Raw genomic sequence first — 26,222 nt, forward strand, 5'->3', positions numbered from 1 at the left:
ATCAATTATCACTTTCTCTTTCTTTCTTTCTTTTTTCTTGGCAAATATAGGTCGATTTGAGAGAGATAGGTGCAATTTCCCCAATATTTATCTTATTTTATTAAAATACAGACCATTTTGTGAAGTTTCAACTATTATGTGACGGACAGAGTACCATTACACCAACAAGCATTTTCATTTTGATGCGGATGCCAAGGTTATCACAAAATGCGGAGGATGGTATGATATATTTCTACAAAAAAAAAAAAAAAAAAAAAAAAAAATGAAACCAGTAATGGCAATAATTTGACGACAACCCTATAGTGAGGTATAATAATACAACAAGAAACAATGGGGATGAAGCTAACAGAATAAAAAGAATTGACAAAGCTCAAATACAAACAGATCAATGATACATTATATACGCATTTTTCCTGCTACTTTTTTCTCTCTTCAATAAGCGACCTAGAATCCTACCGAAGGGATATGCGGTAGCAGTAGCATCCTTGAGGCGGAAGAAGAGCAAAACGTTATGGTCCAAATTCCCCAAGTTGTCTATAGAATAGAGCAGCAAAATTACCCATGTTTGGACCTCAACCAAATGGTGAAGGAACAGGCACTGCAAGTGCATCTGATCTCTTGATGCTTCCCATACCACAGATAATGCATCCAGGTGCTGAGAGAGCTGAAAATTTGGCCCCGCAAAGATCACAAACATCATATCCTATGGTTGACAGGCGGCTGAGTGTAGCAGAACAGAATTGGGAGGGATCCTCCAAGGGATCAATGGACTTGTTGGACAAACCCCTTTGAATACACATGTCAATCAGGCTCCTTAGTTCATCCTGCTTACCCGAAGGTGCTTTGGACAAAAGGAGTTCAAGCATCTGCTTGGCATAAGCATAATTCTGCACCTCGATGTTTCGCTTGATGGCAGTTCGGATGCAATTTATACGATGTTTTGCCAGAAGAGGCAATGAACCTAAATGACGTGACAGCCTTGCCATCTCATCCTTTGCACTTATTGCACTCGGGCCTTGGACTCTCTGTAACCGCCCAATTTCCTGAAGTGGAATCCAAATGAAATGCAATTATTAAACAAAACTTCATGCCCACATAAAAATAGGTTAAAGAGAGTCTACAGAAGGTAAAAATTTCATGTACGATTTTAAAAAGTAAATATCCCAGTTACACGAAAATATGTCGATAGGCAATAGCTGGGATGATTTGTAGAGTTGAAACACATTTAAAAAAAAAAAAAAAAAAAAAAAATCTATTTACTGAAATGGTATCACAAGAGTCACTATAACAGAAGCTTGGTTGAACTTAAAGTTAGAATTTGTTGGTTTGTTCGGGCTAGGAGGAATAATAAATATGGTGTATATTTTGTGTAATGCCTTTGGTCACGCTTCAATCACATGTACTAATAATAATAATAATAATAATAATAATAATAATAATAATAATAACCATAAACCATCCCCAAACCAAATAAATAAAATTTCACTAGGAAACTAGAGAACTATATAAATTTGCAACCAATACTGAATCAGGTTTTTCTTATCTTTATCTATGTTCATAATAATGTTGCATCAAACAAAGAGGTAATTAAATTCCTTCAATGATTATAATCAACAGAATATGGAGCAAAAACTAAGAACATGAGGTAAGATACACCAATCCCTCTTTGCCATTCAGCACTATTGAAGGCCTGAACCTCCATAATTCACAGCCTTCTTCGGAATTTATAACGAACAACCATCAAACAAACATGTAGTTGTAAAAACTCAGAAGCCTTCCAACTAATTGCTGTTGACTATGTCATCATACATTTAATATCAAATATATCTATTAAATCAAATTTTTGCACCAGTTGGCTTCTGTCACTTGAGTGCAAGTATGACGAGTTGTATTAAGACCAATTGCACGTTTTATTCAAAAACCACACTAGCCCCTCCACACCCCTTGAAGCACCTAATCCTAGGTAAATCAGGACTTGATCTGAAGTCTCTAGTACAACAACAGAGACTTCAACAGTTAAGCTAGGAGGAACAATAAGCCATCTACTCTACAACTCTTTTAAACCCTGGTTAGTGCTCAAAACACCAAAACACACTGACCGTGTTAACATTTACCCCAACCAAAAAGTACGTTAAACTGAAACATTAAACACTATCATTTCAAAACATAAACTTTGAATTTGGGTTCTTAGAACAAAAAAAAAAAAAAAAACCTATAGCAACTCTGAAGGTGGGGCATGGGTTACATTTATTAATACTTTCTTCTACTAAACAAAAATAGGCCACCCAGGTGGTTTCTATAACTGGGGTCAGACAAAATCTATTGGTTGACATTCCAAACAGTAACAACCATCTGATCACGTCGAAACCTGGCTATAAGGGTAAGTGCTTTCCAGATCAGTCATAAAATCTTTTCTGATGAATAGTTAGAAGAAAAAAAAACCCTAAGACCTGTCCTATTCAAAGTGTCTTTAGCCTCTACAACTAGATATGAGTAGGACACGTTGGGAATCAGTAAGGGATTCTAGAACAATAGGGGGGCATCATTAAAAGGAAGACTGTTTCAAACAACAGCAAAACGCAATCCTGCAGTTCTGCGGTCCTTTGGCTTCAAGAAATAAGGGCTCATTCTACCTAATCATTTGAAAAGGGAATAGAGATGAGAATACCTGAAGAAGAGTAACTGCTATCTTATACTGAGCACAGATGGTTGCTTGAGCTTTAATATCAGCTCCACGAGACTGATCTTTAGCTAGAGCAAGAAAAGCTTCATCAAAACAAGATAATGCATCTGAAAGTTGATTCTGCTCAAGATGAGTAAGTCCAGTCTTGAAACAAACAGAAGCAGCTGCCCCACGGGGAACCTATTATGAGAAACGCCATGAAATTAGAAAGAATGAGACAAGCTAGATAAAAGCATGTCCACTGGGCATATAAATAGTGCAAGCAGCCAATGGATTATGTCCAAAAATTCCATCCTCTTAAAGCTTCCCATTTACATGTAGCAGCTCAGGGTAAAACACCTCTTTGATTCTCTGTTGCATACTTCCCCAACACTCCCCCCCCCCCCCCCAACCAAAAAAAAAGGAAAAGGAAAAGAATTTTAAAGAGAGGAGGCTTGACTGAGGAATGTAGTTTCTTAAACAATTTATAGGTTACTACATGATATAAATTAATACAAGAAAATAATAGTCGATAGAATTTGTCCTTACAGTTATAAAAATATTATCACTAGTTCCCCACTGCAATAAAAAATCATAAGAGGACAAGTGGCAAGAAAGAGTCTCCACCTCCTAGAACTTTATTTTCTGCCCATAGTAAATGTGAGAAAGCAAGTATTCTTTGTGCGTGAGGGTGGTGTGCATGTAACATACACATATCTATTTATATACTTATACATAAATGTAGGCACGTATCCCTGTCTATGTTTACCTGTCCAGGGCGCACAGAAGACGGGGGAGAAGCAGAAGCGGCCGGAGGTTTTCCTGTATCTGCAGAACTCGGAGCTCCAAGTACACTAAGATCAAGAGGTTGTGCAGAAAGTGAGACCTGAGCAGCCCGGACCTGAGACTGTGGCAGGACAGCTGCTTGACCCAAGGATTGTGGTGGGACACCACCATCAGGAAGTCCAATGGACTCTAATGAAACGACAGGTTGCTGGGTGGCTTGGGGAGGAACACCACCATCAGGAAGACTAAAATCAGCTTTAGATGCATTGACTTGGTTAAGTGTTACCTTGTTTTCAACCCCTTGAGAAGCTTGGTCCAATTTAGAGAGATAAGTTCCCGGGGGAGGCAGTGAGGCTGCAACCTGAAGGGAAGGTATTGTGTTCTGGAAAAAGTCCTCCGGAATAGGTCTAGCTGTAACTCCCAAACCCCCAACCATAGAAGCTGGCTGTGATACTATTGAAGACTGTGTCAATGAGTCCATGCCAAACAGATCACCAGGGGCAGACACTGTAGGAGCAGTCACCATTCCACTGGTAGCAGGAGAAGGTTGGGATAAAAGCTGGCCAAGGTCCTGTGATCCACCACTTAACGACTTGGTCCTACTCATGGGCGGACCTAACCCCTCCGCAAGTTTAAGCTGCTTTGTCGCTTCTTTAATCTTATTCACATCCACCGTAGCAGATGCAATTGGCTTGTCTCGTATTCTAATGTGTATCTTTTTAGTTTTTGATACTCCCTCCTCATCACTACTGCTACCATCAGCAGCAGCACCATACATTGACTTCTTAAATTCTTCTTCAGCTTTAGCCTGTTCATCTGCAGCAGTTGAACTCGCAAATTGTTTACCAAGGGTTTCCAGACCCATCAAGGAATCACCCCTGGAATTACCGTCAGGAACTCCATTGGACTTATTAGAGATATATTTAACTGAAGGCATTTGAAGACCATTTGGCTTCTTGTCAGCACCTGCAGGTGTAAAAGCTTTGACCAAGCTATTTTCCCTTACTTCTACTATGTTGCCTCTGCCTTTAATTGAACCCAGGTAAACACCAATGTGATCTGTAATAATGGATGGGATAGGACCATCATCAGTCCTCATGTATGGCATCACTTCTGCAGCTAGCTCCCACTGAGGTATATTCTTCAAGTTAATAGGGGTTTTGATTTCCCAGTTCCCACCACCCCATTCAGGTCCCTTGGGAACCATACTCTCAGCTGAAAAGTTGGCAAAAATGCCTTGTGTCCACCCGGTAGAGCGGACTCTTAAAATCCTTTCACAATATCTCCTCAATTCTGAATCAGTGCCATCCTCTTCCAATTTTTGAGCAAGGCGCCGCATAGCACTGGGGTTAAGGTGGCATATATACAGATCAAGCATGCTTTCATAGTCTGCTATAACTTCGAAAGTTTCTTTTGCACTGTCAAACTGACCAAACCTGCAACCCTCTCATAATTAGAATACCAAAAACAGTGACCAAATTTATTAGTAATGAGAAAACGATCACTTCATCATTTCAATACTTGAGTCTTTGAATCCTGGATATGAAAAACTAGCATACTTAATAGTAGTATGCTAATAGAATATTGTTAGCATTAACATTTTTTTTTCCTTTTTTTTAGTTAGGTGTCTCTTTTGTATAGTTCCTATGTACTTGGATTGTACCCTTTCACTTTTTAATAAAATTTGATTTCTCATCAAAAAATAAAAAATAGGGATAAAAAGTTATTGGAGATTAAGCAACATTAATCATAGAAAGAATACACTTAGCATGAGCATAGCTCATAAATAATACGCCAAGAATGACTTCCCACCATTACCATTTTCCAGAATTACATGCATTTTGACTGCCATAAACCATTACTTGTCCTCCCTATATAGATAAAAAATAGAAAGTCTTAACAAGGAAAGACGGAGAAAAATGACGAGTATGAACACAACCAATAACTTTCATCAAACAAATCCCCTATTTTCATCTCCCCCTTAGGCCAGAGTATAGATATCTAGCAAATCCAGTGCAGTACAGATCTCCTAAATTTGTTTTTCTCCATTATTTAGTTCAGATACCTCTCGACTTACTACCCAGTATATAACTCTCCATGCTTATCATTACACTCATCATAATGTCCTTAACACAATTATAGTCAACTTCAGTACACAGTCACCTCATTATTACAACGGATCTTTCATGGAACCAGCAACTAGAACACCCATCTCATTAATAAGCATAGAAACACCTCCCCCCAGCACATAGCCAAACATTCTTAAGTCCCACTTAAGGAAAAGCCAGGAATTTATACACCAGCTCAAGATCAGTTATGAAAGAATAAAAAATAAACAACAACAACAATAATAATAATTGCCGCAGACATGCCATAGAACAATATTCAGGAAAAGGAAATTGGCAGGGGCAATCAGTAAAAGAGAAAAAAAAAAATAAAAAAAAATTGACGACCATCTAGAGATCATATTAGAACTAAACAGTTTCCCCAAAAGCTTTCCAGCATCACTTGTTTCATGCAAAAGTTCATCATGAAGTTAAAAAATAATTACTAGTAGACAAGCCACAATAAATTATTCTGGAAAAAAGAGTTATGCCAATTACTAGTAGAATCAATATTTTTCCAGGAAGATATTTGCAGCATCAGCAATTAAAATGAAAAATTGTCATATCTGCATACTTGATACTCGCATATCCCAACTGCCGGAACCGGTGGAACAAATGAGAGGTTGGAGGACATCTAGGATAATCTCTAGAGCGTAAGAATTCATCTTTCAAAACAGATAAAGCAGTAGAAAAACGGAGAGCTTTGATAGCATAGACACCCCGCAACACCTAAGAGCAACGTACAGCATCATCAGAAACTAAAGTAGACAGGTAAAAAAAAAATTGCAAAACAACACATTATCTATCACTCACCTGAGTAAACTGTGGGCCAGCTTGGGATAATGATACAGCAAGATCTCCGCAAACAGGAGAACCTCTAGCTAGTATATCAAGAGACCTTGGAGTTATACGCAAACTGTCAAACCTTCATCAGATAACAACTTGAGGTGTCAGAAATCATTTGCTCTCATACAGGGATACATAAAGAAAATATATAAGGGCATTAAAATCCAAACTTTATAGCTTATTCAGGGGTAAAATTCAGTAAATTGTAAGATAAATGTTCCAGAAAGACAGCGTTTGTATAGGTCAGAGAAGAAGAAGGGGGGGGGGGGGGGGAACCTTGATGTTATTTGGTACAATATTTCTGACAGGTCAAGCTTCTGTTCAAAACTTTCTTGCATAGTGGCAAATCCAATAAGAAGAGGTTCAAGAAGCCCAACAAGACAGCTCTTGACCTCAACCGCCTTCTTTTGTCTGGGATTTATTTCTGTCGGGTTGGCAAGCAACAATCGATCATTCAAAGCACCAACCAGAACTGCACAAGAGAAGTTTGTCTTAATAGCTCAGAAGAATAATGGTTAACTTTAGAATTAGAATCCATTGCATGTCAAACAAACCAAAAAAGTACACTAGGCTGCAGAGTGGTCTAGCATGCTAAAAGAAACAACCTCAGCATCAGCAGTATAAAATACATACCAGCGTTAGGCATGCTGATAGAGAGAATGGTCCTTGCTTTTCCATCCCAGCCAAGCACACTAATTGCAGTGGCAGTAGAAAAGAGAAGTGCGGGCCCAACCCATAGAAGGGATCTAAAGTGCTCATAAGTTAAGTGTTCAAACAAGCATTGAAACCTCAAGTCCTCAACGATACAAATACACACACACACACACACACACATAAATATATAAAGACATAATTCTCACTCCAATTTATTTGAGGATATTGAAGGAAGTCCTTTATCAAATTTTGTGCAGCTGCTTGCCAGTATATCAAGATCAGCAGAAACTATAAGCACCCTTTTCGTAGTTAAAATTCCAGCAACATAGCCCCTAAGAGTTTCTTGCCAGTGGACCTATCATAGTTGAAGAATACAAGCTTTTCAATAAGCATATTTAAAACCATTGTAGGCTTAATTGAATGAGACCAACAGTGGTCATTGTAATGAACATGCTTCCGAAAATATAAAATTGGATGTAATTAGAAAGCAATATTATGCTAGATGCACAGGCACAAGCACAAAAAAAAAAAAAAAAAAAAAAAAAAAAAAAAAAAAAAAAAAAAAATAAAATAAAAAAAAAAGGGCAAGCAAATCTTTGCAAATCTTTAGTTGGTATGTTTTATTTTTATCTACCAATGGTTCTTTTTCTTTTTTTTTTCATTCTAAATTGACACATTACAAGATTATTTGATAGTTAATGGTGACATTAAAATTCAGAGGCAATATGCATTATAGGTGAAGGTAGCAGTGTCCAAAACTCTATGCCAGTAAAAATTGTCCATATTGACTGTCAGAGAGAAGAAAACCACAACTAATTGGCTACAATAATTGTAAATTTTGGCATGGCAAACCCCAAAATATAAGTTTTGGGGGAAGGTAGAGAACATTTTGTTTATATATATTGTTATTTATTGAATAGGATGTAATAAACAGCAAGGTGCACGCACACACACAATATACAAGCATAAGAAAACTAGAAACTTCTTTGGCTTCAATCTCCGATTGAAGGATTAGCATGTCAGATTTTGCAATAAATGTGGAAAAGGGAGTGGAAGTTCAAAAAAGAAAATTGGAGTCGTTTATATCAAACTATAGTACTATATGGGGAAAAAAAATAAAAAGCTAGGTATTGATCAGAACATGAGAACCCATTAACATTCATTTTGCAAAATAGAGGTCACCTCCAATTAAAATCCAATTCATCTTACAGCCCAAGCAACAGTGCTCTTTGTTGACCAGCAAAGCTTCTAGCGTTCACACTCTCCTCCTCTTCCTCCTCCTTTATCTCTCACACACACGCAAATGCTAATATTTTTAATTTGATCCCACTTCGAGATGTGCATGTATCATGAATCTTGTGGTCACAGCCAGGGTACAGTTTGAATATTCATAAACTAAATGAGGTCAAATAAGATGCTGTTAGGGCTTTAGGCTAATGCTAGAAACCCTCTGCGTATACAGAAAATGCCAGCTAGCTTAGGTGGTAAAGCCTCATCAAAATGGTACTCAAGGCCATGAATTGAAATCCATCCTTGTGCTAACTCCAACAAAATCTGTCCATCACCCAGTGGAACTCCACGAATAGCATTGCTTTATTTAGGGTGTCACTTACTACCATAATCCTTGCATCTTTTATTCTTTTTGTTTGTTAAAAATAGTCTTAATAAAAAATCATGGGAGAAATTCTTCAAGATTTTCTATATAAAAAATATCTAAAAAATGCATACTTACTGACAGATTCAGTAATAAACCAATAACACTGCAATACATACAATATAAGATACAAGAGTTATCACAATCCCACCCACCCACCCCTCCCTTCCCAAAAGTGCCAAGTCAGGGCTACTAGCAAGTCAATGCCTTGCCTAGGCAATTAGACAACCCTATACTGAAAGTTCATTGCAGGAGACAATTGAAGATTTTGCAGAGCCAACATGATATTCACTAATATATTCAAAAACAGATCATACTTACTAGAGAATTCCAGTTCTAGGGGCATTTTAGTAATTTTCAGGTTCGGCCCAATTGTATTTAAATTACTAGTTATTTGGTTATGAGTCTAGCCTATTCTACTCTTGTTTAGGTTTTCTTTTGCTATTAGGAAATGTTTATTTAGCTTTTTCCATATTATGCTCGGACTTTGGTACTGTATAAGCAGCTTGTGACCCTAGTAAACAATTTGAAAGAACTTTATTAATAAAAATTCAGCATATTATGCTTTCTTCAATGGTGAAAGTTCAATGGAATTCTTCTAGGTGAGATGCTAGAAAGCCGTAGTGAGATTCCAAGGTTTTACTAATCTTTTCTTTTCCTACTTCTCTTTAACATGCAGCCTCAACCAAACGTTGCTTAGCCACCATTAACCCTTAAAAATCCTGTCTCAACAAATCCAATATACCCATCATCAATTAAAATCCAAAAACCCCAACATATTTACTGTTCCTGGTACCATTAAGGGGTACTGGACAGCACCTCTCTTTATTTGTTTTCTAGTGTTAATTCAAATACAAACCATCTGTAATCCTTAAACTAGCCTTCTTGATCATAAAACCCTTAATACTTAAAAAGTCTTTTGGCCCACCTATATTGATTGTAAAAAATGCTAATCTCTAAACTAGAAAGCCCTACATTATTCCCATTTGCAAATAAAAGCAACTGACTAGTTTTGCATTTTGCTACACCATGTATTAAAACTAGTGGACAGAGACTTTTTAGCTCAGCGTCAAATGCATTATCACAGCCAGGGGTTTCTGCAAACCAAACAACAAACTGGCCTACTGCAGCAATGTCAACTATGATTCTGGAGGTTTCTAATTGACCTACATGTATACCAATGAGTCCAGAGTTTCCTTGAAAATTGAAAATTTTACCTGAAGTACAATCTCGTTTGCTTTCAACTTGATTAACTTTTTCCCTTCAGTTTTCGTCGATATATAATGACCATCAGCAGTTGAAAGGCGGTATCCATGAACCAGCTTTGCCAAGCCAATCTGATTCCCATGCGAAGCAAACATCAGAGTTGACTCTACAATTACAGAAGAATGAGATCAGCATATTAGGCTATATAGGACAGAATATTAAACAAGAAAGATATTCTTTCCCAAGCACCTAGTGGAGTAGAAAAGATGCGATCGACTTCAGTGTCAAACATAAACTGCATGGGTCCCCGAATAGAACCAACATCAGCAGATTTATTCTCTTCAAGTACACCATTCTTTTCGTTAGCTTCTTGTGAAACCGATCCTGGAAGAATATATAAAGCCAGTCCACTCTTGTCATCATCAAGAACTGCAAACTGATTTTCATTGGGACCAATAAATGCAGCATCTTGACCTAGAAAATAGAGGGACATATATTTTGAATATTACTGGTTGCATAAAAGAAAAATTAAGATAATTTTGAGAAACAATAGAAGAAAGAAAGGAGTTTCGAACACAGGCAAACCTTTGACTGTGCTATATTTGCTGTTTGCTGTCAGTGAATCATTATTTTCCCAATAAAGCACGACTTCATTTGTAGCACTACCAAACTCATAAACAACAAGAAATAGGTGCTGCTTTTTACTGTAAAGCATGTACTTCACATGGTGCTCCACATTTCCAGGAATCTGGGGAAAAAAAAGAGAGAAAATAACTTCAGCAGCAACTTAGACATGACGTTGCAGTCACTAACATGAAAGTTGAAACCATGATCTAATGGAAGAGAACTTGTATAAAAATTATATTTATGAGACAAAACGGTATAATATTTCACAAAGAATCAACCACTTTCTACAATACCGATGTATAAAGTTTCTTATAGATACTATCTGCTCCGGTAGATAGATTATATGCCATAAGATTTACGCCATCCACATAAAAAGCCCTGACAGGATAATGAAGAACTCGATTCTCTTTATTGAAGAAATTTAGCTCCAAATGTAACGGCTGCGAGTGATGGTGTCAAACACAAGTTAAGGAAAAGCAAGAAAGATATTACGATCAAAATCAAGTTAAAATATACAACAAAGTTACCTGGCAAACCGGAATGTCCTTCAGATGATGTTTAGCATCCAAAACAGTGATGAGTGGCAGCTGAGATATTGGAGCATTTTTCGCATGACCTTCCATAAAATGCTGTAAGAATCATGCACAAATAATGAGTTAACAACATTAAAATTGAAGGAACATGAACATAGGGAGTATGACTTGGACCAAAAGCAGTTAACAAAAGCAGAAGGTCAGGCAAAGTTCGTTGGACTTTGGACTTCAATGATCAAAGTTGCATCCAAAGCCATAACAATTTTGCCATAAAAAATTTCTTAGAATACTCATTATAACAAGGCATATTGAACAAAAGCTTTTACTTGGGATAAAAATTAATTAAAAAGCAAGCAACATACACTGTAAAGAAAAGCCTTCCGAGCAATGTCTGTCATTGTAAGCTGACTATGGCTGCCATAAAGGATACAATTGTCAACAACTAATATATGATAATTGCAAATCAAAATTTATACACTGATAGCAAATCATCAGAGAAGATTGAGGTTATTCATATGAATATCATAAATGGTTCTAAAAGAATTGTTGCTTTTTCAATCTCCATGCTTTGGATATACTCAAAATTTATGGGCAATGAGGTCAAACTTAAATGGCATCTACTCTCTCGATACAAACAAAGTGGATAGTGAGGGCGGTTGGCTCGGTACCATGAGGTGCATGTCCAACTCATCAATAAAAAGGAAAAGATACACTCGCAATTATATTCAACTAGATAAGGCCTTAAATCATAATGAAAAATTTGAGAGTGTAATTCTAAAACTTGAATTGAGGAATTAATGTGTAAGAAGATTATCAATGGGAAAAGGGCTTGATTGCAACAAATCAATATGAGTAGCTTATTCCTAAAAATAAAAGCAATCACCCAGTGTTGCTCCTGCCAACATAGGGTCTTGGATGGAGAGTTCTACTATGGTCTTAACCTTCAGCATTTCAGCAGCAGTATAACTTTCAAGAATTGATCTTCCAAACATGCAATTTTTTTTTTTGATAAGTAAGAATTCATTAAAAAGCGCAGAGGAGCGCAACCCTAGTACACAGGAAGTATACAAAGGAGCCCCTAAAAAGAGGATTGAAATGAACAAAAAAGTAAAAAATCAGCGTACGGCATACTACCCAAGCTATGAGCCGACATCCAAAGATATAACATATTAAGCACATTTCTACAAAGAGCCCCAACCTGTACCTCCACATCCTCAAAAAGCCTAGAATTTCTCTCACGCCACAAGCCCCACAAGACACATAGAGGAACCTGCTTCCAAATACGGTGAACAGGACCACGACCTAGCAAAGTGCCCTAAGCACTCAATAAATCCACAACACTACTAGGCATAACCCACTCCACCCCAAACAATCTATAAAAAGAACTCCAAACAATCCGAGCCACGTCGCAATGAAGAAGAAGATGATCAACGGATTCCCCATGCTTCTTACACATAACACACCACTCTACCACCACAACACCACGCCTACGTAAATTGTCATGAGTTAAAATCTTCCCTAAAGCCGCTGTCCAGACAAAGAACGCAACCCGCTTCAGAGCTTTGACACGCCATATGCTCTTCCAAGGAAAGGAAGTTGTCTCGTGACAAACTAAAGCTTTATAAAAAGACTTCACTTCAAAATTCCTCCTCTTGGAAAGAGCCCACACCGCCCTATCAACCTCCCCATGCCGAACCCTAGTAGAGTATAACTGTTCGAAGAAGGACATCACCATCTCCACCTCCCAATCTTGAACATTGCGCGTAAAGAGAACATTCCAATGAGTCACGCCTCCTACCACAGACAAATTATCCACCACCCAAGCATCAGGAAAACGCTCAATAGAAAATAAAGCTGGAAAACCAAGCTTGAGAGGCATATTCCCACACCATAAATCATGCCAGAAGCGAATATGAGACCCATCACCCACCTCAAAACGCAAAAACTTGGCAACATTATCCCACCCTTTCGAATAAACTTCCAAACACTGACTCCAAAAGGCCCCCAAACATGCAATTAACAGCTCAATACTTAACCATCACACCAGAGAATAGTACTTTAGAGCATTCACATCCGACCCAACAAATTTTAGCTAAAGAATCACACTTTATTTTATTTTATTTTAACTACCCACTTTTTCAAAACACCTACACCCCACTCTTTATTTTAACTATTCACTTTCGCTATTCTCAAAGAGGAGAGAGAATCATACGGTTTTTTTTTTTTAGTTTATTTACGCATTGTTAAGCTACATCGCTAGCCAAAATTGGCATCTTTTTGGCTAAATTGGCTAGCGGGATGAACATGAATTATTTGCCAATTTTGACTAGCCAAAATAACCTTTGGCTAGCTCAATCAGAATGCTTACTCCCGAAAGCAATGGCTAATAATAAATTATAACAACTTTAACTGATATAATGTCTTTTATTCATAAAGATGAGAGTACGTAAATTTTTCATACTATACCACAGATCTTCAACAAAATTTCTACTCGTCATAAGGACTGAGTGACATTTGAAACAGCACATAATCCACTTATCTTTACAGGTATTTCTATCCTGAAGCTTGGGGACTATACAACACGTCCCATCTTCAATCAGTCCAGAATAAATATATTACGTCTCTTCATTTAGCTTCCGTCTAAAGTTGAGTTTCGGTGTGGTAAAAGTTTTCACAGTAGAGTTCGTTTTCAGGTGCCAAAATTTGTGACCAAGTTGGAAATTGATTTTACTATGTCCCCTCTAATAATATTTCTGTCTTTCATATTCAACAATGACAGGTTCTTCCACAAACTCAATATATCACCATAGTATAACTTTAAAAATGCATGTCCAAAACCTTAGTCACATATCAAAATGTCGCATGTGTGTCCGATGTTAACAAGAGCCAATATGTGCGTGTGCTCACATATAAAATTAGCCAAGAAATTTAAAACCTTTCTTGACAGTATCCACTCTTGAGCATCCAAGATCAAGAATAAGCCCATTCCAGATTTTAGTATTACATAATCAGATGTGACATCCAAACTACACTTCCCATGGTAATGACTACATACATATTCTTCCTGGTTTACAATAAATGTGAACTCACCCTTTAAGATGATGTTCATGAAGTTGGGCTTGAAGTTGATGGTCAGCTAATATTCCAGATGCACCCAAAGATGAAAGCTTTTCTCTCAACACAGAAGCTGCACAGTACCCCTACCATTAGCATATCTAGTCAAATAGCAATATAGCAACCGAAACAACATTTTTAAAGATTATATACATAATATTAAGATCTAAATAGGATATGCCAGCTTTTCTCATAAGAACATTTAGAAGAGAGAAAAGATTGATCACTGAGAAAAAAAAAATGCTACCAAAAATATTTAGTTAAAACAAAGACGCCAATGAAAGAGTTTTTTTTTTTTTTTTTAATGATTTTGTAAGTAATCAAAATTGCATAAAGAGCAAAGGGCTCTATCCAAGTACACAAAAAGTATATAAGAGAAACACCTAATAAAAGAAGACGAGATCCAAAAAGTCAGGAAATTATAAATAAGTAAACAATCATAGTCAACTATCCATTGTTCCACCACCGTCCTCTTGCAATATTCAAAAATTCTAGCGTTTCTTTCCCTCCAAATGCACCACATCAAACATGACGGAATCATCCACACCGCTGCACTCCAAAACTACCAAAATGTCCTCTCCAACTTGCATAGAAATCTACCACCCATCGAGGCATAACCCACTTTAACCCACAAAGACCGAAGACAGAATTCCATAACGCCCAAGCAAACTCACAGTGGAGTAAAAGATGATCTACAGTTTCCCCACTCTTCTTACAATATGAGATTCTACTTTCTTAAGTTATCTATGGTGAGGATCTTCTCTAAAGCAGCCAACTAAGCAAAGAAAGCCATCCTCAAAGAAACCTTTTTTTTTTTTAAGTAAATTTAGTCTTATTGAAAGTGTAAGGCACCCCTAAGAACATTGGAAGTATACAAAAAAAAACACCTAACTAGGAATAAAAAAAGAACAAGGAAATCAGTAAAGCTAATCGACAGTGGGGATAAAAAAGCTACCGTATGAAAAAATGAAGCTAAAATATCTTCCATAGAACTCTCTAAATCCTCGAAACACCTAAGATTTCTTTCCTTCCAAACACACCAAAAAATGCAAATTGGCACTATCTTCCAAATCGCAACACTCATTGGCCTTCCAGACTTCCACCAACAGGCAAATAATTCGATAACTCTTCTAGGCATAACCCAAGACATATCAAAACAAGTAAAAATGTTATTCCACATAGCAGAAGCCACATCGCAGTGAAGAAGAAGGTGGTCCACAGATTTCTCATCTTTCTTGCACAAGCAACATCTGTCCACAATGATGATATGCCTCTTTCTGAGATTGTCCACAGTAAGGATCTTGCCTAGGGCTGCCGACTACGGAAAAAAAACCACCCTCGAAGGAGCCTGAATCCGCCACACACTCTTCCAAGGGAAGCGTCTACCTTCAGAGCAAGCCAAGGAACTGAAGAAGGACTTGACCTTGAACAAACCTTTCTTGGAATAGACCCACCAGAGCCTATCTACACGATCTCTACTCAACATGGCTGAGTGCAACAACTGGAAGAAGGAAGCAAAGACACCCACTTCCCAATCATGCACCTCTCTAACAAAGCTCACGTTCTATTGAGTAGAATCGCCCAAAACCTCCATATTATCCGCAACTGAGGCATCTTTCACCCGAGCAATACCAAAAAGATCAAGAAAAGATTCCTTAGAACCGTATCCTCGCACCACAGATCATACCAAAATTTTGTCCTAACCCCATCCCCCACCTCAAATCTAGCAAAACTAGAGAAAGTCTCCCACCTTTTCCTAATCTTCTTCCACAACCCCACTCCAAAGACACCTACAGGCTCAAGGGAGCACACCCACCCCACAAACTACCAAACTTGGAGACCACTGCAACTCTCCACCAAGCATCTCTCTCAATTCCAAACCGTCATAACCATTTTCCTAACAAGGCGCGGTTGAACATCAATAAGTTTCTAATACCCAGCCTCCCTTCTGGAATTGGGGTACAAACCTTCAACCAACTCACCAGGTGATTTTGAACTATTCACCCATCCCACCCCATAGAAAATCATGTTGTAACTTCTCAATGTGAGCAGCAACACTCCCCAGGATAGGGAACAGAGACAAATAATAAGTAGATAAATTGGCGAGGGTACTCTCAATAAGGGTGACTCTGCCATATACTCCTCTAGGGGAAGGGAGCACTATCATGGGGGCTAAGGGCAAAATAGAAAAATTTGACCTCAAACAACCCTCTGTTGAAAGGTGTCCAAGCAAGTTTGTCTTCCACACCCCATCTCTTTCTGATAGAATACAACAAATTGAAGAACGAGGAGAATGACTCCACCTCTCAATCACACACTGCTCTAATAAAACTAGCATTCCAATGTAAGTGATCAGCAACAAAAGCACCCTTAAGGCAAGCTATACCGAATAACTCTAGGTACGCTACCTTGGCCTGGCCCCCACACCATACATTATGTCAAAATCTAATCTTAAAACCACCCCTCACCGCAAAACTAGTGAATCTAAAGAACACCTCTCGGCCCCTCCTAATGTTTTTCCAGAGACCAGCCCCATGCGATTCATTTACCTCATTTGAACTTCACCCTCCCCACATGTTGTCATATTTAGAATTCACTACCACTCTCCATAGAGCCTCACTCTCTATAGAGAGCTCGATTAAATAGGGAAAGGACCCACCACAACTTGTCCTTCCCTTCCCTTCTCATTCTCACTAAATACAGCATCCTAAAAAACGAGATAAAGGTATCCATCTCCCAATTATGAGGCGCTCTAGCAAAGCTCACATTTCAGAATGGAACAGCCAGAATATTCCACGAGCCGCAACAAAAGCATCCTTTGCACAAGCAATACCAAATAAAACATGAAAGGCTTCCTTAAGGGTCAACTCTCTCACACCAAAGATCATGTCAAAATATAACCTTAGAGCCATCTCCCACCTCAATTATGGTATGACTACAAAATTCCCCAACCTTTCCTAATATTCTTCCATAAACACACCCCATTCATCCCAACAAGCTCACTAAAACACCACCCTCCCCCTGAACTTCCATAATTAGAGTCCACCACCAAGTCTCTCTCTCATGCCCATAGCAACAAAGCCATTTACCTAAAAGAGCATGATTAAACCTCTACAAGTTTCTAACCCCCAACCCTCCCATATAGATCGGCATACAAGCCTTAGACCAATTCACCAAGTGGTATTTGAACTTTTCGCCTAGCCCACCTCATAAGAAATCACGTTGAAGCTTCTCAATACGGTTTGCAACACTCGTAGGGAAAGGAAAGAGGGACATAAAGCACGTATGTGAGTTGGATAGGGTGCTCTTGATAAGGGTATTCTTTCCTCTCTTAGACAAGTACAACATTTTCCAATTAGCCAGCCGACGTTCAATCTTCTCAACAACACCGTCACATCAATTTTTTTTTTTATATATAAATAATTCATTTCATTGAAAAAGGCAGAGGGATACAACCCTAGTACACTAGATGTATACAAGGAAAGTCCACCTTACATGCTAAAAGAAAAACAAAAAATTCACTTTTTGTATACTTCCTGTATGCTTAGGGACGTCTACCCACCTGACCCCGCCAACAATCTAACACCCGTACCACCCTGGCAGGCATCTCCCAATGGACTCCGAATAGGGTAAAGATCGCACTCCACAAGTCTCTTGCCACTTCACAATGGAGTAAAATATGATCAATAGATTCTCCACCTCTCTTACACATGCAACACCATTACATCACTAATAATCATCTCTTTTTCAGATTACCCAATGTCAAAATCTTCCCATGAGCTGCCGTCCACACGACAAAACATAACTTGCAAAGGGACTTTAACTTTCCAAAACCGTCACATAAGTGTTTAGCCTTATAAGAGGCCCCCAACAGAAAACCAAGATACTTCATGAGTAGAGACGCAACCCCACAACCCAGAATCCCAACCAACCCAGCCACATTATCAACATTTCCCACATGACCCAATTCCAACTTGGCTAAGTTCGCCTTCAAACCCGACACAAATTCAAAACATAAGAATAAGCTTCATAAATTGCGAACGTGATTTGGGTCAGTCCCACAGAAAAGCAATGTATCATCAGGAAATAGATGGGAGATATCAATCCTAGTCCCCATAGAGAAGCCAGACCACAAGCCTCCACTCACTGCAGCTAAAATTATCCTACTCAATACCTCCATCACTATGAAAAACAACAAAAGAAACAAAGGGTCGCCTTGCCTCAAGCCCCGAGAGCTGTTAAGAAGCCAATGGGAGAGCCATTCACTAAAATCGAGAAACATTGACAAAATACAGTGAGCTATCCAAGAACACCATTGAAGAAGGGAGGAGCTACGTGTATGGTTTACTTTGATTTTTAGTTTATGGAATTCCTGTATCCTTATGTTTCTCATACGAGCGATGCGTAATATCGCCTTCCTACAGGAAGGGGGTGTTACACCAATCGTTAAAGACATTTGGAACAAATATACATCTCATCATAGCAACTCCAAACAAATGCAAGATTTTTCTGAAAGATATTAAGTCAAAGATAGTAGATTTTCCACATAGCACAGTGGAATAAAAAATCAACTCCAATCATGAGCAACCAAAACAAGCCATTAACAAGATTTTGTGAAAATATTTCACACAAATACACATAACCACAAGTTAAATGAGCACAGATAGGTGGAGCCTTTTCTTTTTCCTGTGAAAATATTGAGAAACATATAAACATTATGTTCAAGCATATATGCATATTCAAATGGACAATCACCTGAAGATCCCCTTGCACTTTGCAAAACTGCAAAAAGTTGTTTCCTTCCTTCCCTAGAGTACGCAGCCCTACCTTTCAAATTGTCTCCACCTGTCATATTCTGTAAAAATAAAAATGAAAAAATACGCATCATATAAAATTTGCACTTCAGATAATAACTAACAAGGCAGTGAACCATTTAATTGATTGAACTTAACTGCAAACAGCAATGCTGCTAAATTAAGTTTTGGGTGAACTTCTAAAGTTTTGATGCGCGGTAAGGGATAAACCGCTTCTCCACCCTGCTGAGAAAGGATGAGAGGGATATCAATTGATTCAATCGCTGCAGAACAAAATGTGAGAAATCCCAGTCAGTGCAATATACTTTAACATTATATGACAAGAAGCAAGATAAGTTGTCAGGATGGTAGTTATCAACATCTATGCATTGTTAGCCCAAGTGTAAATGTAAGCACTGAATGTCATATACAGCAGAAAAAAACTACAGCATCTCAGATCTAGAATTTTCAACAGCCTTTAAATATGCTATTACTAAGTAATAATTATGCAATGAGCAGTCATGGTAACAATACAATAGCAGAATGAAACAAAATGACTTCCAGTTGGTACATTTATGGGGACAAGAGCATGTAGCAGCAACTGACTCAGATTGCTATGTGAAATTTAAGAATAACAATTGAGTGAAAAGGAGTTAGGATGAATATTAAGCTAACCAGCCGGCTCAAAAAAATTTGCTTGCATAGGCGGTCTATTAGGATTAAGCATAACTCGAGTTTTCCACACTTGAAGAGTTCCATCCATGGAAAGAGTGACAAGTAACCGCAATATTGGGAGCCAAGCAACTGATGTTATTGGTTGGGAACCCACTTGTGTACTGAAATAACAATGAAAAAAAAAACTATTAGAATCTAATTAACAAAAACAAGAGATAAATCATATAGTATATCATAATTAGAACAACTTAAACAAAACTCAAAATCATATACATGCTATAAAGCACAAGACCCAAAAATAAATATCTAAGTTTTTACGAAGGTATGACCAAATATCCCTTCAATAACTGTTTTTTTTTTTTATAAGTAAGACAAGAGAAACAAGAAAAATAAACACCCACAAAGACCCAACCACAACAACCCAACTAAAACCAAAAACCCTCAATAACATTACATCACAACAACCCTCTTCCTTTTGCCCCGAGTAGAACCAAGACTCCTAACATCATAATTGATATCGCACTCAAGGTTATGAAGTTCCCTATTCCCTTTAACCTTAGGAGTGGAGAATGGGACCTCAAGACGCTGCACCTCAACCACTTGAGTCATAACATCCAAAAAACCTTTTATGTTCCCCTCAAAAGAAATCCCCACAGTTTGAAGGCACAGCGCAGCGTCAAAGACGGCATCGGGAGAACCTACAACCTCTTCGGAAACACCTTCCTTCGAAGATTCACCCACTTCAACCGGCGGAGAAGAACGGCTGTGCGAAGAAGGAACCCACGCTGACAAAAGTGGACCGAAGGCTTCCTAACTGCCACGGACTCCAAAGATGGCGAAGGATGATGGCCCAGAGGAGAATGAGAGGCAGTGATTGCCGCGAAAGACTCGGCTAACAAAAACTTGTTCAGCTGCACATCCTTTTGCTTCCAAGAATACCTCATCACAGACTTAGACTCCGAAAGATAGATAGGTTCCCCAGACTCCGACATTACGGGAAGCAAGAGACAAAGTCGTTCACCCAACTCTTCTGCCCCTGAGGAAACACCAAGAAAAGCTAACCCACAGCTTGCTTTCCAAGTCTGAGGAGCTTGCGACGAAGAACCCAAGACCCCTAAGAAGTCAAGAACAAAAACTAGATCCGGGGCAATTGAACCAAGGCCTTGGCTCAGCAGCTCCGAAAAAGAGAGGGGAGGGACCAGTAAAGGAGGAGTTGGACCCAGTATAGCAAAGACCTCACCTAGCCAGACCAGAAGCACCACCGGCGGAATCTAGAGACACCAGAAAAGACACCTGACTAGAGGATGCTAACTGGGATGAGAAACCAGACCCCACTGAAGCAAACCCGACCGGGAGCGACTCAACAACCTCCGGAGAAGCCATGGGTGCACCAAATGACCGGCTAGAAGAACCCACCACTTCCGGCATCGGTGAAAAGGCCGCTGAGGGTGAAGAGACGCCCTGACCTCATTCAACAAACTTAGATCCATCTACCATTGTACTCATTCATAAATCCGTGAATATCATATAAGTAGATCATAAAGGCAACCCTAAAAATCATAGCCTGGACCCAACAGCTATCTTTTTGTTGGCCTGGGACCAATAACCCATTTCTGGAGATTCCCAAGCCCATAATGATTATCTGATTGATTCTCACAAAGACATGAAAGCCTTTTACTTTGAACCATAGATTTAAGAGCCAATAATGCAATGCTCTTAGCAGCAAGCTGGATGTGGAAAGATTGCTTGGAATCTACTTTTCTAAAATTAAATCTCAACCAACCCAAAATTAAGAAAGCAATAAGAAAGGTAAAATATTACAACTTGTTTAATAAAATGAACTCTAACTGTAAGAGAATGAATACACTCACCCTAGTAGAATTAAACAGTATGCAGGCAATATTCCAACTTATCCTTCATATAATATAACTATGTTGTTTTCCTTTATCTCCAACTTGAGAGAGAGAGAGAGAGAGAGAGCAAGTCAAAACCATTTGAAATAACACGTTGCCCTGAGAGAAAACCCTACAGCCATAAACAACTTACATTCCAATCATACTAGGTCGCTCAGTTGACACATCCCAGGCCAAAAGCGTACCCCGTCGATCACCAACAAAAATCCATTCCAATGTTGGGTGAAAAGCAAATGCCCCAGCGCCAATCAGCTTTATAGTGCTGTCAACTGCAACAATAGTTGAAGTTCGATAAAGATATATGCCACTTGAAAGTGGTAATATACAAAGTCCTCTACAGGAAAGAATCAGTATAGTTTCTATCTCACGTTGCAGTGTGTAATGAACAGCATAGCTATGAATGTTGTATGCTCGAATCAAACCATCTGCATAAGCCACATACTGGAGAGGAAAAGAAAATAAGAATCTTACAATATCACTGAACAAAAAGGTCAAGCAGACTAGACATATAATCTAAGCAAAAATACGTGTCCCAACTAACAAAGAAAATAGAACTTTCAATCTAACAAAAACAGATATGCTACCAGGACAGGGAGGCGAGGATGGCAAGAAAGATTGACAATAGGTTTCTTCAAGTCTGTCTTAATTTTTGTAGGTGCCCTTCCTCCTTCAACAGTTCCAACAACTTCATGCATGCAAAATAGTTCAACAATTAAAAGTTAGTATAAAAATTTTCAAATCAAATACGTAGCAGTATTGGATGGTGATGCAAAAAAAATCCAAAGTGCACTTACAATAAATGAGAAATGATATATCCATTATAAAATAAACCAACCAACAACCTACCTGTTACGCTCATCCTTCGGTGAAAACCGAAAAACACAACAGGTTGGAGAGGTGTCAAAGCAAGATGGACTTCTATATCAGAAGAAATTTGTTCCATCTTCTTTTCAGGAGAGTGCAACACACAAGTTTGCTCAGCATCAAAATCACAAGAGCGAATTGTACAATCCTACGAAATAGGGAAAAGAATCATATATTGTTTATATGCATTAAAAAACTCCATGCAGATAAAAATATAAACTAAGTTCTATAATGAAACTTGATACCAAATAAAGTTTAGAACAAAATAAAGGGAAGCAACAAGAAAAACTTGCAGCAACAACAAATTCAAGAAAAGATAAATTAAATGAAACCCACACGTCTATCCCTATAGATGTAGCAATAAATAGCAAAATAAAAATAACTTCACAGCCTTTGAATATTTAACACAATACAAACATCCTAAACAGGAGGGTGTATTGGGAACCAACCTCAAGGATGGCAATCACAGCATGCCCACTTGTAGGACTATAAGACATGCGGACAGCAGGTGCACCAACGTCAATAGAAGAGATCTTGCTTCCTGTTAATGCATCAAATTCTGTGCATACAGAAATTGGACATCAACATGTAAAAAACTTGTTACTAGCTCTAAAATGGTAAAGAAAGCACCATAAACATTTTTTTTTTATAAGTAATTGACACCTATCACTAAAAGTGTAAGCCACCCCTAAGTACACAAGAGAAAGCACATAGTTAGAAGAAGCAAAAAGAACAAGGAAATCACTATAATTAATCGTAAAAGGAGAAACATAAACAACTGTCCAAAAATACAAAGTTTTGGAGAATAAAGACTTAATCTCCTCCAATGTCCTCTCCCGGTCCTCAAAACTTCTGTCATTCCTTTCCGAAAGCACCATAAACATAAAGATTAACTTGTCAACAGAATGAAGTCACAAATAAGGACATGTTCAACATATGAATCTTTCAAGTTGAATAAAAGCAACACAGCTTTTCACCCTTTTTTGGACATCTTCACACAAAATATGAGAAACACAAGGTCCTCTTAGAAAAAAAAGCCACTCTCATCAAGCTTAAAATACTAAGTAATCCCATCAATATACTAATGCAAGCTCTGTGGGAACACAATAGTTGAAATTCTAGTAAGATGTAGCAGTTCCAGACCCTTACGAACATACCATATAATTCAAGATATAAAAGTTGAAATTCTAGAAAGTGACACTTTGAGGCATCACGCATTCTAGTGTATATCTCATACAAGTAACAAGCAGTGCTTGCCAAGTTGCCATGCTCAGAATGTTTGCAAGCGCACAGAGAAGCACAACAAATGCAAAAGGCACGCACACTCCATGCCTAAGCAATGGAATATCATTATATCAATAAAAATAAAATTAATTTACGAATAATACCGAAAACAAAGATCAAAGTCCAAGCAATAGTTTTCGATCAAATTCCAAAGAAAATGCACTTGAGGAGCTGATTCAACCAACAATTGAGTAAAGAGGTGTTCAACTGACGAGAGCAACAAAATCAACAATGACTTGACCTCGGGTTTAAGCTTACCGATGATGAAGTTTCCGATGGCGACGGCAACGAGTGCCTGATGGGGATGAAACGACGCCGCGTGCGGCTGCAAGGGCTTCAGGCCCCGTCCCACGTGGCGCAGATCCAGATGCTGCACCGTCGTCCACTCCATGGATCCTCGCCCTCGATTTCACCTACCACTCCAACATTACCCCTTCCAATCAGAAAATCTATACACACACCTCCGTATATATTCATAACACATAAACGAATTGAGAAAAGAAAAAATTCGAGGAAAAGAGCGAGTGATAAGATCTTTGTTTAGATTAAGAAATTGCAGGAAATGGCATTACCTGTTGAGAGCTATGCGAAATGGGAGTTCATTTAAAGAAGACTGGTTTTTTTATCGCGACGGGAGAGAGAGAGAGAGAGAGAGAGATCACAGAGCAAGAAAGTCTGAGCAAAAGGAAAGAGAAGGTGGGCGTAACGAAGGACAGAGACGTCGAGAGTGCTGGACCGGCCTGGGCTGGGATTTGAACGACTTAAAAATGGGTCAAGCACTAAGGCCCAGATTGGTGTTGATGATATGATCCGGATCCGGAGTCCCGAGTCCCGAGTCCATTTTGGGCGGGCCTAAGAAAGATGACCCAAAAGGATTTTGGGCGGGCCTAAGAAAGATGACCCAAAAGGATTTTGGGCTTGTAACTTGCAAAGATTCTTCGTCCTATTTTCTTATCCTTTACAAGATAAGTGCTCTTTACTTTAAGAATAATAATGGAATGCTTTAAAAAAGCTTCTAGGGGCTTGGCAAAGTAAGGGGTGGCGGCTGTTCTAAAAGCCATATACATCGGTGGCGCAGATTTTTAAGGAGAAATATTATCCGCATGGGAATGTTTTGGAATCTGGATTGAGACATATGCTATCTTATGCCCGGAGAAGCATATAGAATGCTTAAGAACTCCTAAAGGCAGGGCTTGTGTGCGAGATGGGGGATGGGGGATGATCAGTATTAAAATTTGGAAGAATAAATGACTCACAAATTCATCAACTTTTGCAATGCAATTGCCGGTGGAGAGATGGACAGAGATGCAATAGTCAATGAGCTAATTGACGAAGATACTAGGTGGTGGAACGTGCCTCTTGTTAAAGAGATTTTTAATGCATATAAGGCTGAAAGGATATGCAGTATGGTAATCAGTTCTAATAGACAAACTAGTCAATTAATTTGGATTAATTGGTAAGTCAACAATAGAATTTTCTATTAAAAGTGCATACCATATGAACAAAACAAAAACATAAAAAATAAATAAATAAAGCGATTTTTGCCGTGTGTGGAAGAGGTTTTGGAACATAAAAGTTACATGGCGTTGAAAGTGTTTCATTTGAAGCAATGAAATAACATGCTGCCAACCAAATAAAATTTATTCAAAAAAATTATTACCCAAGATCCTCTATGCCCCTATTTGTGGGGTGGAGGGATGATTTTCTGCGCATATATAGCATGTGAGCTATTAGAAAAGCTTAAGAATATGAAGTTTGAATTAATAGACAATGTAGCCACAAGAATTTGGCTCCGCATAGATATAAAGTGGTATTTGGAGGAGATCATACACGCCTCACCCAAACTTGTAAGAAAGTGCAAAAGAAGCAGTGTAGAAATTTTATGAAGTGGAGTAAAGGACAAAAATTATTGTGAAACGTACCTCAGTCACACTAGTACCAAAATGGATGTTCCCCCTAACGATATGATCAAAATTAATTAGGATGTATCAATTGATAAACACAAGAAAAAAGATAAGTGTTGGCATAATCGTTAAAAATCATGAGGAAAAGGTCTTGGCAACCATAAGCTCGTCCAAATCATATATAATTGACAAAATTATAGCGGAGGCCATACTAATTTTTTGCCTCTCTTAAGAGGATTGTACAAAGTTTGAGTTTTGGGAGGTGTTCGCACGTAATTATAGGGATACGATCTAGAGGCACCAAGCTTATCCATTGGATTGGTTAAAAAAAAAAAAAATTGCATGAAATTAAACCACATTGATATCCAATATTATCTCAAATGCGGACGTGACGGTCATAACAAAACACTTGATGAGTCCTTATATATACATAAAAGCTAATTGTGAATGGCAATATCGCCCATAGTTTTAAATGGCAATTACTTGACAATGGGCATGAAAATTGTTCATGGAAGATTGGTCCCTGGAACTCACCCCTAGCAAGGGAAGAGACTAGCTAGAGAAGTCATGTTGCTAAACTTGATTTTCTGGTCTTCCAATTA

General features: G+C 38.3%; 1 protein-coding gene across 1 annotated transcript; it reads right to left on the bottom strand.

Annotated features, from left to right (window-relative positions):
* Window positions 1–265: 265 nt before the first annotated feature.
* On the bottom strand, window positions 266–24,445 carry LOC133862240 (uncharacterized). The gene is made up of 25 exons (XM_062298014.1): window positions 24,289–24,445; window positions 23,975–24,129; window positions 22,882–22,991; window positions 22,415–22,580; window positions 22,153–22,253; window positions 21,937–22,009; window positions 21,702–21,837; window positions 19,656–19,816; window positions 19,140–19,264; window positions 18,943–19,042; window positions 14,164–14,260; window positions 11,436–11,487; window positions 11,068–11,169; window positions 10,834–10,980; window positions 10,499–10,661; window positions 10,163–10,387; window positions 9,925–10,079; window positions 7,280–7,408; window positions 7,033–7,150; window positions 6,676–6,871; window positions 6,367–6,478; window positions 6,128–6,282; window positions 3,432–4,884; window positions 2,669–2,863; window positions 266–1,043 (listed from the first exon to the last, which is right to left on the bottom strand). The coding sequence occupies exons 2-25, from the start codon at window positions 24,105–24,107 to the stop codon at window positions 573–575; spliced, it is 4,875 nt and encodes a 1,624-aa protein (XP_062153998.1). The 5' UTR covers window positions 24,108–24,129; window positions 24,289–24,445; the 3' UTR covers window positions 266–572.
* Between the last annotated feature and the right edge of the window lie 1,777 nt (window positions 24,446–26,222).

The sequence above is a fragment of the Alnus glutinosa genome, chromosome 3 (assembly GCF_958979055.1).
Source record: "Alnus glutinosa chromosome 3, dhAlnGlut1.1, whole genome shotgun sequence".
Taxonomy (NCBI): Eukaryota; Viridiplantae; Streptophyta; class Magnoliopsida; order Fagales; family Betulaceae; genus Alnus; species Alnus glutinosa.